This window comes from Sarcophilus harrisii, chromosome 4, assembly GCF_902635505.1.
Source record: "Sarcophilus harrisii chromosome 4, mSarHar1.11, whole genome shotgun sequence".
NCBI lineage: Eukaryota > Metazoa > Chordata > Mammalia > Dasyuromorphia > Dasyuridae > Sarcophilus > Sarcophilus harrisii.
In genome coordinates, this window is record NC_045429.1 from 14,964,148 (window position 1) to 14,979,202 (window position 15,055).

General features: G+C 35.7%; 1 protein-coding gene across 4 annotated transcripts in view; it reads right to left on the reverse strand.

Annotated features, from left to right (window-relative positions):
- PATJ (PATJ crumbs cell polarity complex component) overlaps window positions 1–15,055 on the reverse strand; it is a 329,924-nt gene that overhangs the window by 264,547 nt on the left and 50,322 nt on the right. For all 4 annotated transcript variants that reach the window (XM_031969002.1, XM_031969001.1, XM_031969004.1 and 1 more), the window contains exons 13-14: window positions 14,554–14,630; window positions 10,121–10,177 (exon numbers count right to left, since the gene is read on the reverse strand). In XM_031969002.1, coding sequence (XP_031824862.1) covers window positions 10,121–10,177; window positions 14,554–14,630 — 134 coding nt within the window. The remainder of the gene's footprint in view (window positions 1–10,120; window positions 10,178–14,553; window positions 14,631–15,055) is intronic.

Here is a 15,055-nt window from a genome sequence, read left to right on the forward strand (position 1 = left end):
CATCCCATTCATCATTTCTCATATCACTACACTATTTCAATTCTAAATCTACACTCAACTGAATTGGCTTCTCCAAGGAAAAGAAAGCATGGAGTCTTTTTTAGACAATTCCATAAGTAATTAGAAACATTACTCTCCTCCTTTGAACGAGAATCATATAGAACCAAAGGCTCCATGGCCAGTGATAATGGGCATGGAGGTAATATATTATAATCCTGAAATCTATTCATTACCAACAGGCCTAGCTAATGTAAGTTTCCAATTGGAATCCAAGTACATCTGTCTTTCTGGGGCTTCATGGGATATTTCTTCAGACACCTTAATAAGCATCTTCATCCGCCTTCATCCGTTGTGATGATCAAATGAGATCGCATTTGTAATAATGATGATGATACAATAACTTTTATATATTAGTTTATAGATATCTCATTTGACCCTCACAACAATGCTGGGAAGTAGATAGTATAATTTTTTTCCTCCATTTTATACAGGAATAAACTAAAGCAGGTAAAAATGCTAAGTGATTTTCTCAAATTCATACAAATAAGGTCAACATATCAACCATTTCATAAGTCTATTTCCATTTCCATAATAATAATAATAATCCATATTTAGCCAACTTTAAAAGCATTTTATTTATTAATTAGCACTTTATTGTATATGTGAGTATGTTAATATATATATAATATACATATCAATTAATTTATTAATACATTTTTACAAGCACTGTATCCAGGCATTATGCTAGGTACTGAAGAAATAAATATAAAAGTGAAACAGTGCCTGCCTTCAAGATGCTTATAATTTCCTGTATTTTAAGCTTTACAAAGTAATATGTATTTACACATTTACACACACATGACATATATAAATGTTATATTTTATATGTTCATTATGTTATTTATAAAATTAAAAAATGTATATGTCATACATATACATACATACATATATATATATATATATATATTTGTATTAGGAGGATGTGGGTGCACGTGTCTGTGTGTGCTGCACTCCTACTTCATATATGACATCTGCATATGAAGGGATCGAAATGCCAACTTGCAAGAATCGGATGCTATAAATAAATGAATGAACGAGACCTTCAGAGAACGGCATTCTCCATTTTTGGAGGCTTAAACAACCTGGCTGCAGAGGATACAGATTTAGCTTTTCGTGGATGACTTGGGTAAAGGAAGAGATGGAACACATCCATCAAATGTGCAAATGGCACCATGTTGGGAAGGAGAACTAAGACGGGCTAACAAATCAGGATCCCCAAACTCCTAGACAGAGGAGAGTACAATGGGATCAGAGATGAAATTCACTAGAGAAAAATGCAAAGTCTTCCATATGAGGTCAAAAAAAATCAGTCACAAGTGAGGGGTGGCCAAAGGTATACACTTTTGTTAGATAAAAGTTTCTCTGAAAAATCCAAGGCTTTAGGAAATCAGGAGATTGAGTCCAGAGCAGAATGAGATGGGCACGAAAAGCCAATGCAACCTGACTTTCAGGGACAAGAAAGAAGCAATGCAATTGTATCCAGCCCAAGTAGAATATTGACTTCAGCTCTGGGAAACTCCTCTTTAGGAAGGATGCTGATAGAGACAGCAAGCAGGACAGTGAAGGGCCTCAAGTTCATGTCACATGAGGATAATGTCAAAGAAATTGAGTATTAGTGAAAGAGGAGAACAGAAGCAATCATTAACATAATACCTATTATGTGCTGGATGTTGTGCTAAGTACTTTTTATAAATATGATCTCACTTGATCCTCACAATAACCTGGAAAGGTAGATGCTATAATTATCCCCATTTGACAGATAAGGAAACTGAGGCAAACAGTGAAATCCACTAGTATGTGATTTAGGTAGGATTTGAACTCAGGTCTCCCAGATTCTAGGCCCAGCTGGATTCAAGTAGTTGATGGGCAAATTTTGGGAAAAAGCAATTCTGTTGGCTCTGTAAAGAGAAGACCACAAACAATGGGTAGAAGTCAGCAAAAGGGAAATTTGTCTTGATGTCAGGAAAATCTTAAAAATTGGGACCTTCAGAAATGCCACAAGCAACAGCAGGTTTGACTTCACACTACAGGTGTCCAAGCAGAGCAGCATGGCTTAGTGGTGAGTGCTTGGGGTCTTGAAATTGCAAATACCTGAATTCAAATCCTGCCTCAAACAACACACTCCTTTGTGACCTTTGGCAAATCACTTAACTTGCTTCCTCAGTTTCCCTAATCTTTAAATGGAGATAATGATAGTCTCTATTTCCTACGATTGTTGTGAAGACCATATGAGATCACATTTGTAATAATGATGATGATATAACAAATCTTGTATAGAAGTTTATAGATATTATCTCATTTGACCCTCACAACAATGCTGAGAAGTAGGTAGTATAATTCCCCCGCTCCCGACCATTTTATATACAAGTAAACTAAAGCAGATAAAAATGCTAAGTGATTTTCTCAAATTCATACAAGATTTGAATTCACATCTTCCTGATTCCAAGCCCAGCATTCTATTTGCGGGGCCAGTTATCTGCTTCTTTCCCTCAATAACCTCAATATCAATCAAAGTGATTGCTTCTAGACCTGGGACAGCTCCCAGGTTCTCCTGCCCTTCATCAGAAGATCATCAGTTCAGCTACTCTTCCTGAAATTACATTCCCAGTCACCCTAGCCGATGACCAAGGAAGAAATATCCATCTTTTACAGTGGGGAAGAGGGAAAAGAAAATGTTGTTCCCTGGAGACTCAAGTCAGAATGGATGAAGATGCAAGGTTTGACACACACACACACACACACACACATACACATTTTTATTTAGCAGCAAAATTCAGCTGCTCAGGAAGCAGAAGAGAGTACCAGGGATGGGACCAGCTTTGTTCCAGGAAGGCATGGAATCACAGATTAAGAGTTAGAGGGGCCTCAGAGGCCAACTAGTCTGATTCCTTCATCTTACAGATGAGGAAACTGAGGGTCAGAGAGATTCAATGAGTTACTCAGCCATCTTGTTTAGTACGTGGCAAAGTCAAAACTCAAACACAGATTACTAAGCTGTAATTCCAGCAACCCTGCTGATGCATCATGGGACTTCCTGCCCTGGATGTCACCTTGGGGATGTAGGCAAGAGCTTTGACCCTTGTCAAAGAGTTGAAAGCAATTTGGGCCGATTATTGTAAGGGAGGGAAGGTTGGAGAAGTATCTGTCACTGCAGAATGGAAATCAGGTGGAGAAATGCTGGCCTCCTTCTCGCGTCTAGTTTTCCTTACTTGGCTCCTTATCCATGAACCAAGAAGTTTCCTTCCCTCTCTTTCTCCTATCCTGAATGTTTCTCAATCCCTTAATTGGTCCTAATATGAAACTTAAGACTTTTTAGCATTAGTGAATTGTTTGAATGATTCATGCTCCTTACTTCTAATTTAAAAGGTGGATGGAAAATGTAATAATGTCCAGAATCAGAATCTTTCCTCATTCTTCCCAAATATAAATCACTATTTTATGTGGTCCTCATTGGCCATATTTTCCTATCTTGGTCGGAGATACTTAATAGGAAAAAATGATTTTGCCAAGCGCTTTAAAATATGCTATACCAAAGCCAGTTTTATGTGTAAGAAATAGCAAGAAAGCCAATGTGGCTGGATCACACAGAATGCGAAAAAGAATAAAGTGTAAGAAAATGGGGGGAAACGAAAGGGCCAAGATGGGGTGGGTTTAAGAGCCAAGTCAAATATTCTATACTGATTCTGGAGTAAATAGGGAGCCTGGAGTTTGCTAAGTATGAGCGTGACATACTTAGCCCTGGGCTTGGCAGCAAAGTACAGGCCAGACTGGAGTGGGGGAAGACTTAAGGCAGGCGAACTAGCCAGAAGGTTATTACAATAGTGCAGGCAAGAGGTGATGACAGTCTGCCCAGGGCCAGAGAGAGGTCAGGAAGGTAGAAACAAGCTTGGCCACAGAGTGCATGCTAGGTGGAGGGAGTGCAGGAGAAATAAAGGACGACTTGGGCTTTGTGACATACAACTTGCTGTTTCAGGGCTTTGATCAAACCACCACACCCTTCTACCTTCACATGTACAAAGCCCCAATAAGACTGACCCAGATATGATTTCATTTAACTCCACCTTTAATCCATTCAGGGTTCTCCAGTCACTACTAACCTCCAGGGCACTAATGGGCAATGGGCTACTTCTAGCAGATACCAAATGCACCCTGAAGATCACTGACCCCCCCCTCCCCCCTAGTACAGATGCTTTTTTCTCCACAGAACCTAAGACCAGAATCTCACAAAGTAGATACTCTGCTACCTTAACTAAAAACTATTCTCACAACTCTTCATTTACATCAATTCCCCTTGGTTCTTCTTTCCCAACTACCTTCAGCTTCTCTCTATTCCTATTTCAGAAGCATTCATCCATAAAAGCTCCATGTTCTCCAACCCACCATTTCTCTATCTCTTTCTAATAAATTTCTCAAAAGTCACTCATTTCTTTTATCAATGGTTCCTATCTAGAATAAAAAGGGACTGTAGGGAGGAAAGGAGACAATTCAGAACTTAATTGTAACCAAAAAAAAAAAAAAAAAGACACAACCACAATTAACAGAGGAAAGCACTATCTCTTGAGAGACCAAGAAAATATGTGAGAAAGAGACAGAAAGAGACACACAGAGAGAAACTGAGACTAATATCCCTATCTTCTTGAACTCCATTAAGAGATCTAATTCTGATACACTAGAAGACTAGATAGCTTAATAAAAAAAAATACTAATGAAACTAAAGTATGGCAAACATTAAGATTTGCTATCTCACAGCTTAAAGACAACTAATCTGTGTATTAATTTTGCTGTAAAGGATCGGTCACAAAATGGATGTGGTATAAAATATTCACTAATGAAAATTATATGTAGTCATTTCTTGGAGAAATCTTGAGAGAGCAGTTAAAAATCAATCCTGCTACAATAAAAAGAAAACCCTCAAATTCCCTAAAATATTTCCAATAGACTAGTACTTTCTTGTGGTAGCAAAGAACTTGAAACCAGTTAGATGCCCGACAGTTGGGGAATCACAATCTAAGAAACTGCAGTTTATCAGTGTGATGGAATCTTCCTACATGAACAAGAAACAAGGAATATGGGGAATAGAAAGAAGCATGGGAAGATTTATATGAACTGGAAATATATATTTCATATAAGTGAAATAAATAGAACCAGGAAAACAGTATATACAATGACTAAAATAATGTGAATAAAAAGGACAACAAAACAATTTTCAAAAATGCTATGAAACAGAAAGAACAAGGTTAACCCTACAATGAAGGAACATGAAAGGGTCTTCCCTCCTTTCTGGATAGAAGTAGAGGACAATGAATGTAGAATAATACAATGACATCAGACGTTTTCATTATGTTGTTTAGTTTTGTTGAACTATATATTTGTCTTTTTCTTTTATTAAGAGATGGCTCTCCAGGAGAATAGGGAAAGGGGATAGCATGAAACAGAGGTGATGTGAAAAACAAATGGCATCAATAAAATTGAATTTTATGAAAATTATGTAAGCAAACCTAGAGCAGGATAGCTAAAAAAAAAATACTAAGTATAACATATACTTTAAAAAAAACAAACAAACAACATAAAGGAGACTCATGTTTTCAAGCACAGTTCTCTTTTTTGTTCTTTGTATATGAAAATCTTCAAAATATATATTTTTTATAAGTCAATCTTGCTCATTAGAGCAAAAGCTTCCTTGGAAATTCACCTAAAAGGGATTTTGATGTATAGCTGTCCTGAAGCTCCTAATCCAGCAACCAAGCACAATGTTGATCCTAAGTCCCAGATAACTTCTCATTCTAAGAAAAAGTTCAGAATGAGTTAGAAATTGTTTTCATTTTTGTCATGAAACCTAAGATTAATGTATGCAAGCTTAGAACAATTAAAATCATGTAAAGAAAGTGTTGAATTTTTAAATCACTTTATTGGCACCCTCCTTTACATCTACATTTAATAATTGGTAGATCAAAGTTAAGTGATATGCTTTTTTAAATTTTTCATAAAATCTTTTATCTTTCCAAAAACAAATTCTTATTGGATTGTGTGGCATATTCCTTTTTCCCTATTGGTTAACCACCCTTGGGGAAAACTACCTGAATTACAAACATAATGTCTAGGATGAAAAAAACAACTGGGAAGTCTCTACAGAATGTATCATGTAATCCACAAATAGCTTCACACACACATAAATGGAGATGACAACCATATCATGACAGATGCTAAATAGAGGGAACGGTCAAACATGTATAGTTAAAAAATATTTAATTTTTAGCATTAATATCTGTTTTATAATGTTCAAACCATTTTCATATGGAGTATCGAATTCACCTTTTAAAAGAATTCTCTGAGGTAGTGAGAATGTGACAATATTCCTGCTTTGCAGATGATGAAACTGAAAAGAACTAGAAAGACAATTTATACAAAAACATCAAAATTGGAAAAAAAAATTGGAAAAACTTAGGAATTTTAATCAATATATTGCTACCTCCTGATAGAAAAATAGTCATTAGGAGAATGAAATATACAATGATATTGCAATGTCTTTTCTCCCTTCCTCCTTCCTTCTCTCCCTCCCTTTTCTTTCTTTCTTTCTTTCTAATAAGGGATGTGAGAGAAAAAAATTAAATGTATAATTGAAAAAGATTAATTAGAAAAAAAATGACACTGAGGCAATCACAGGAACCCCCATTTTATAGATGAGAAAATTGATTCAGTGTATTATGAAAAATCATACAGAGAGGTCTTTCATGTTTTTACATCAGCTGTTCATTCCACTATTCACACTGATGCACATGAGATCAAGCCCAGTTCTACCTATTACTTCCACTGAGTTCTAACAATATAATTTGTTTCTGAAACATTGGCAAAAACCAAAATCTCCATTTGCTACTCCCACTGGTGGTAAAATAAAATTTTCCAAGCTAGAGGGCTTCTTTCAATGGTTTTCCATCCCTGTGGCCTCTGATTCTCTGCTTATAGAGAATGACATAGAATTTACAATCTGGCTAATGTGAGATTACCAAAAGGAAAAACTCAGTGCTTAACTCTGGTTTTTGGTTGCTAGCTACAAAGGCAACCAAAATAATTTTTTAGAAAAGTACCCAACCCCATGACTCAGATTGTGGCTGGCTTTTAGCATGTCAACATCTGGTCCACAATGGATTTATTAGTTAAAATATTTGGAACTTGGCATTAAGTTTCCAATTTCACTAGATGCCAAACAAAACAATTTAAAGAACTATAACAAAACACCCAAGGACATCTCCTATTTAGGGAAGTTGAAGTAATCACAGTCAAAAACTGACCTGCTCCTTCTTTTTTTCTGGAAGTCATAGATTCCCATATTATTCACCTGCAATGTTTCTATTTTTAAAAAAATCTTTTCTTTTGACATTTGCTCTTAATATCTCAGTAAATGCTTAAGATTCTGAAAGGCATACATAATAAATATATATGAAATATAAATATTGATTTGTTACTACAAAAGTGCTATTATAATTATTTTGGTGATATACATGCAAAAATTTTGTTATATTATAGAGATATTAAAATCTATGTTGTACACTGAAATCATCATACCAGCATTTTTTATACTAAATCAATTAACAAGTATTTATTAAGCGACTTCTCTGGACTAAGCATTTTGTTGGGCACTAGAAATAGAAACACAAAAATATCCCTGCCCTCAAGGAGTTTAGAATCTATAAGTAAGAAAGAACCAAGAACTAGCAACAATGACATGGAAATAACAAGCAAGAGGAATTCTGAAAAATATGGATAAATATTTTTAAACGGTTGAGTGAAACAAGGAGAATCAGAAAAATAAAATGCAAAATGATTATGAATATATAAAAAACAAAAATGAAGCAAAAAAAAATTATGTGTGTGTATGTAAATGTGTGTATGTCTCACAATTCTTCTAGAGGAACAAGTCTAGAACCCTGAAGGTAAAAAGTAGAATAAAGAGGGAACAAACAGGCCCGACAAATACCAGATTTTAAACTATATTACAAAATAGTTACCAACAAAATAATTTGATACTGTATAAGAATTAGAGAGAATGATACATGGAAGAGATGAGGCATAATATAATGGAAGCAAATGAGCATAATAGCCAGGTATTTGATAATCCCAAAGATGTCATTCAACATAATAAAAAAAATTAGTAAAAACTACTGAGAAAAATGGGAAACAATCTAGCAGAAACTAGAGCTACAACTATATGCCATATCATACACCAAGAAAGACTTCAAATGGATACATGATTTAGAAATAAAACCTAAGATCATAAGCAAATGAGATGAGCAATGAAGAAATTGCCTGTCAGATATATAGATAAGGGGAGTTCATGATCCAACAAGATAAAGAGGATCACAGAAGTTAATTATTTTTTTAATCATACTAAAATGTTTACACAAACACAATCGATGAAGATAAAATCAGAAGTAAAACAGATAAATGGGGTGGGGAGAAAGAATCTTTGCAAAATGTTTCTTTAATAATTTTCTTCTTTGTAACACAGATAGGGGATTTATTTAAATTTATAAGAATAAAAGCCATTCTCCAATTGATAAATGCTCAGAGAATATGAAACAAACACAGGTTTCAGAGGAAGAAATTCACGCAATCAAAAGCCATTTGAAAAAATGCTCTAAATAACAATAAATAGAAATGCAATTTATGTGGCCCTACATCACATGTATAAAAATGGCAAAAATGACAAAATCAGAATGTGTAGATATTGGAGGAAATACAGAAATATAGAAAAACACGTATATTGATATATTTCTAATGGAAATATGAATTGATACAACCATGCTTTATTCAATGTTGCCTACTTTTAGACCTAGTGACAACAATATTAGTTCTATATCCCCCAAAGATTAAAGCAAAAATAAAAGGAACCCCATGTACAAAAACATTTAAAGAAGCTTTTTTCATTTTTTTTTTTTACAAAGGCAAAGAAGGAAACTAAAGGGATGCCTGTTATTGTGAAATGATATAGACATGATGAAGGAGAAAAATCTAGGATTTATAAGGATTTATGACTTGATGTAGAATGAAATGAGTCCAGAACCAAAAGAAGAATATACAAAGTGACAACACGGTAGAAAACAAACAATATTCAAAGACTTTATTGCTCTGATCAACCACAATTCCAGAAACTTTGTGATAAAATAGCATTTCTGCTTCCTGACAGAAAGGGGATGGAATGTGATGCATATGTACTCTGTACTACAGAGTTCTTTTAAATTGCATTTCTCATTACCACTGAATTAAGAGCTTTTTTCCACATAATTTTTCATTGCATGAATTTTTTTCTCTGAAAAATGATTTTCGTATAATATGACTATCTATTGAGGAATGGCTCTTATAAATTTATATCATTATATCTTATCTGTTTTAATTGACTATATTTAATCCCTATTTGGGTTTTTTCTCGTTTGGAGAAGTAGAAGACAGATGGAAAGATAAAAGATAGATTTTCAATAACTGAAATAAATAAAATTTAGCTTAAAAAACTTAATTGTATTTTTAAAAGAAAAAAGATGATTTCAAGAGAACCAATAATGAAACATATCTCCTTTATTTAAGAAAGAACTTTATTTAGGTAGGGAATTATTTCAGAAGATTTTTTGCCAGTGTTATCAAATGAAGTCACAAGTTTCAGTTCTAAAGCAGGAAAGGGGGAGAATAGCCATATCCAGAAATAAATAATTTAAAAACAATTGGTAATCATAGGACTGGCTTTAAAAAAAAGTCAACAAGCACTTATTAAACACCAACACTTTGTACAAGGCCCTATACTAAGCACTTGGAATAGAAAGACATGAAAAAATAGTGCCTGCCCTCAATAAGCTGACATTCTAATGAGAGAGATATGTAAATACAAAGTTTACGATACATGCAGGTGAAACTGCAGATATGGCAGACAGAAGAGAACTGGGAAAATTAGAAATAAGGAAATATATCATAATAAGGAGTCTCATCAGCAGGGGTTTTCTCAAAACTTTAGGAGCAGTTTTAAAGATTCAAAATTATTTTTAAAAAGATTTATGTTACAAATAGTGCTTACCTTTGAAAACTTCTGTAACTCAGCATCATCAATGATCTGTGTGTCCAAAATGACAACCTGAGAATTTAGGAAATAAAAAATGTTATATACTTGTAAGAATTTTTTAAATGTTAATTTTAAATACTTGTAAGAACAAAACAAAACCAAACATATGTATTTCTTATCTCAAGCTATCTAATCAAATATCCCAGGAAGCTTCATGGCCTTGAGACTCCATCTGAGCTAGTTAATTGCCTTATTGTCAATCTCTCTAAAGAATTCATTATTTCCCAAATGCCTGAAATGGCAAAAAGCAAATGAGTCCTCAAAGGGTAATTTCTATTTACCCCTTTCTCTTTTCTTTTTCTTTAAACCCCCAGGATGTTTAAACTAGATCTCTTAGAGATCCTCTAGTCCATGGATTCTTACCTGGGGTACCAAAACTTTTAAAAATAAAGGTATTTCAGTATGATGTTTCCTTTGTAAGACTATATTATTTGATTCATTTAAAAACATAATTCTATACTAATGATTAGAGAAATGCAAAATAACATAAGAAGGTAAAAATACACACACACACACACACACACACACACATATGTATTTTAAGAATCACAAAATCTTTGGAATTACCCCCAAAGTTACTAAATTGTGTATATCATTTGACACAGAGATAAAACTACTAGCTCCATCACCATAATCCAGAGATCAAAGAGGAAAAGGAGCTCTACATAGAAAAGTATTCGAGCCACTTGTTTTACAGAGGAAAAGAAGTTAACTGCTCAATAATTGGGAAAATGACTGGATAAGTTAAGGATATGGTGAATATAAAGAAATACTATTGCACCATAAGCAAAATTAATGACAACACACATATAAAACTCAAAGGTTTACAAATATTACTTCATTTAATCCTCACAGCAACCCTGGGAGGTAAGCACTCTTTTAAATCTCCATTTTACAGATAAAGAAGCTTAGATTCAGACAGTCTGGGAAGGCAGAACTAAGAGAATGGTCAATCGGGGGAAAATTAGGTAATTTTAAAAGGTATAATAATATATCACACTTTGAGGCTTATAAAGTGGTTTACAAATATCTTATTTAATGCTCATAATTCTGGGAAGTGGGATTATAAGGAAACTGAGGCAGACAGGAGAGAGTTAAGTAACTTGTCCAGGATCTTACTGCTAACAAATGTCTGAGGTCAAATTTAAACTCTGGTTTCTGACTGCTCTCCATACTCCATCTGGCAGATTTTTCAGGGAAGACTCATATGAACAGATTCAGAGTGAAGTAGCAGAACTGGGAGAATAATTTACACAGTAACAAAACTTTGTAAAGGAAAAAACCTTTGTAAGCCATTGTAACTCTTTCGCTACAATCATGATTCCAAAGGATCAATGACGAAAGCTACTATTCACTGGCAACCTTCACAAGCAAAAAGAGATACACATTGTCAGACAGAGCCAATGGGAGATTTTGTTTATTTCACTGGGGGCAGTTGACACAAGGATTTCTTTTTATTTCTTTCCATTTTAGAATAAGGAAGGAAAAAGGGACCAGGGATGGGGTTACCAAAATTGAAAAACAAAAATAAAGAAGATCATTTTTTTTAATGCAAAGAAATTAGAATAAAGGTCAGTAGGAAAACCAGACAAGCAGGAGAGCTTTGAAAAATAACAAATTGGGTTTATTTATATATTTAAAAAGAAAAAGAAATTTCTAATACACACTGGTAGCTTCAAGTAAAAGCCCCCATTCACTTCCACCACATACACAGAAACATTCATCCTACTGGGTGATGGTTAAATTGGGGGGCAGGGAGGGGGGAACAGTAAATGAAAACACAAGCCTGCAGGATCTGAGAGATGCCCTAACAACAAGAGTTCCCCCCCCCTCCCCCCGCCCAATCTGATCTGCTGAGGAAACCTTGAGGCCTTAAGCTCTGAGCCATAAGAGACCATAAATGCCAGACAGTCTAACCCCCTCATTTTACAGACAAGGAAACCGAATTGAAATGACAGCAGTCCCCTCTGGAACATCCCTGACAGGTGCCCACCCAGCCTAGGCCCAGAAGAGCTCTTTTTTTTTTTAAAATAAAGCTTTTTAAAATGTTCAAAACACATGCACAGAAAATTTTCAACATTCACCCTTGCAAAACCTGTTTTCTCCCTCCCTTTCCCCATTCTTTCCCTCAGCTGGCAAGTAATCCAATATATCTTAAGCAGGTGCAGTTCTTCTATACATATTTCCATGATTTTAATGCCACATAAGAAAAATCAAATCAAAAAGGAAACAAAAATCAAGCAAACAACAACAACAACAACGGTGAAAATACTAGGTTGTGATCCTCAATCCCCTCTGTCTGGGTGCAGATGGCTCTCTCCATCACAAGTCTATTGGAATTGGCCTGAAAAGAGCTTTGTCCATCAAAACTGGTGGTTAAATATTTGTTGTTTCTGTGTACAGTGTTCTCTTGATTCTATGCATCAGAAGAGCTCTTGAAAAGGGGAACACACTTCTCCCCAAAGCAGACCATCCACCCATGTGCGTGTTAGATTGTAAACTCCTTGTAAGCAGGGATCATCAACTGGCTCTTTCTGGATGCCCAGCACTTAGTCCAGTCCTTGGCTCACAGAAAGAGCTGATTGAGGGAGTGCCTTCTGGACCCTTCTTATTGCTAAGAAGTTTTTCTTGCCATCAGGCCTAATTAAAGCCCTAGGGAAAAAACCTAAAGTAAATGGGGTCAGAAGCAGTAAGGCATCAGATTGGAGACTTAGAATTTAAGGGGATCCTTTGAGATCATCTAGCAGCAGAGCCAAATTCAAAAGCTAAATTCACAGCCAGCCCTCAGTCCTTTTATCTACGAGTTAAGACAAGTGAGGGATACCTGGTTTAAAAACCATGTTTTATGCCGGTCTGACCTTTGCCAGCTCTGGGACAATTCTGTAAGCAATTCATTTAGCCTCTCTTGTCCCCCTGTTTTTAAAAATACAAATGTAATTAGATATTTTTTTTTCTGAGTCAAGAAAAATCAAATGTACCTTTGATGGAACAAGACTCAGAGAGTGGAGATGGAAACTCTACGACCTTTGGCACAAGAATCTACATTCTATCCTGGCAGATGGAGAACCGCAGCTGGGGGCTTCACCTCAGCCCACCAAATGTAGCTTCCTATTTTATTTCTAATTATTTTAGGGATCTAGTCTCTAAACTTTGTCATTTATGCCCACCAAAGAGACTTCAACCTTAGTCAGCGACCTCCAGAATTGACACCCTGGGATAAATCACCAGTCACTCACCCTAGTTACAACTCTGTTTAAATAAATGGATTAACTAGACTTCTGCAGCTAATATTCTGACACTGATACTAGTAGTCCATGGGTAAGAACATTAGATCTAGAGATTGGAAGATCTGAATTCAAATCCAGCCTCAGATTTTTATAAGACATATGTTCCTGGGTAAGTCACTTCACTTTTGTCTCCCTCAGTTTTCTAAACTATAAAATGGGGAAAATTATAGCATCTACCTCCCAGATTGTTATGAAGATCAAATGAGATGATCATGTTAAAGCACAGGATGTAGCACATGTAGGTGCTATATAAATGGTAACCACCATCACCATTATATACTCTAACAAATATAGAATATTCATGATCACTTGTACTAGTATTCTAACGATATCATTATTTGTGTTAATGCCTTAAGGTAACATATTAATGTTACAATTGTACAACATCATATATTCTATCCCTGTTCGCTTGAATAAACACATGAAAGGGGAAAAAAAACAATAGAGATTCAAAGGGAACTTTTTTCCATCACAAAAAGCTTTTGTAAGCCGAGCTTAAGTCTTTTCTAAATGTCAAACTCTCTTCCATCATGGAAAATCTCAGAGAAATCCTTCTTTAATTGTAATAACAGGTGAAAGGAAATCCAGTGGGCTTGGGGGCCCAGCAATTCCAACCTAACTGAAATTACTTCCCTCCCCCCCCCAGTTTGCTCAATCATCATTCCTTTACTCAGCTCGTAAAAGTCGAAGATTCTGGGTGAAACGTAGGACTAATATCCCAAGCTGTGTTGGCGGCCAATAAAACAAACAGATCGCAGAGACAATCATCAAAATGCCAGCCGCTCTAAGTAGCTGATGAATGTGACAAATTTAAAGGCAAGCATTCCCCCTGCCACCTCCTCGTTGTTCTGACGACTGCGCCTTAAATCGTTCCAATGCCAAGTAAACCATTGGGAATCACAGTTGGATTTCTTTTTTCATCCCTAACGGTTCTTCCATCTCAAACCACTGTGATTTTCCCAATCAGTTATTTCCAATACAAGGAAGGGGGTTAGGGGGAGGGAAGCCATTCCCAGAAGTGCTTGTTTCTTCTAATTACTATGTTACGAGCCTCACATTAAGCCAGACGTGAGTACATTTTATCGAAGGATAATAACATACCATTACTTCATAATCGGGACCCAACAGGTTTTCCCACTTGGATTTCAGCTCATTTTCCAGGGAGCCAGGAACAGTATCTAGATGTTTAAAAAAAAAAAAAAAAAAAAAAAAAAAAGGAGCTGAGAACAGAAAACATCAGCATTTTTTCAGTAAAAACAGAAGCTAAATTGAGAAACAGAAAAATAGAGGACAAAGAAAGTACATCAAACTCCAGCCCAATGGGCAGCTTAAGTCGGGAGTGAACTGAAGGAATGTCAATCCCAGCTCTAAGCAAAGGAGGGTGGGTTCTCATCCCAGCCCACCTGCCTCTCCCATTTCTGGGTGAGTGAGAGCGAGCAAGGGAATCTGAAGGGTTTGCGTTGGATGGGATCCTAGATTCTGACACATATTGGCTGTGTGACCCTGGTCTAGTCCTCTAACTGCTCAGTGCCCTAGACAACTGTGTAAGACTGTGAGTTGGGGTGAACAGAGTTGCCTGTGGTGGTTTGGGGAACTTTCTCAT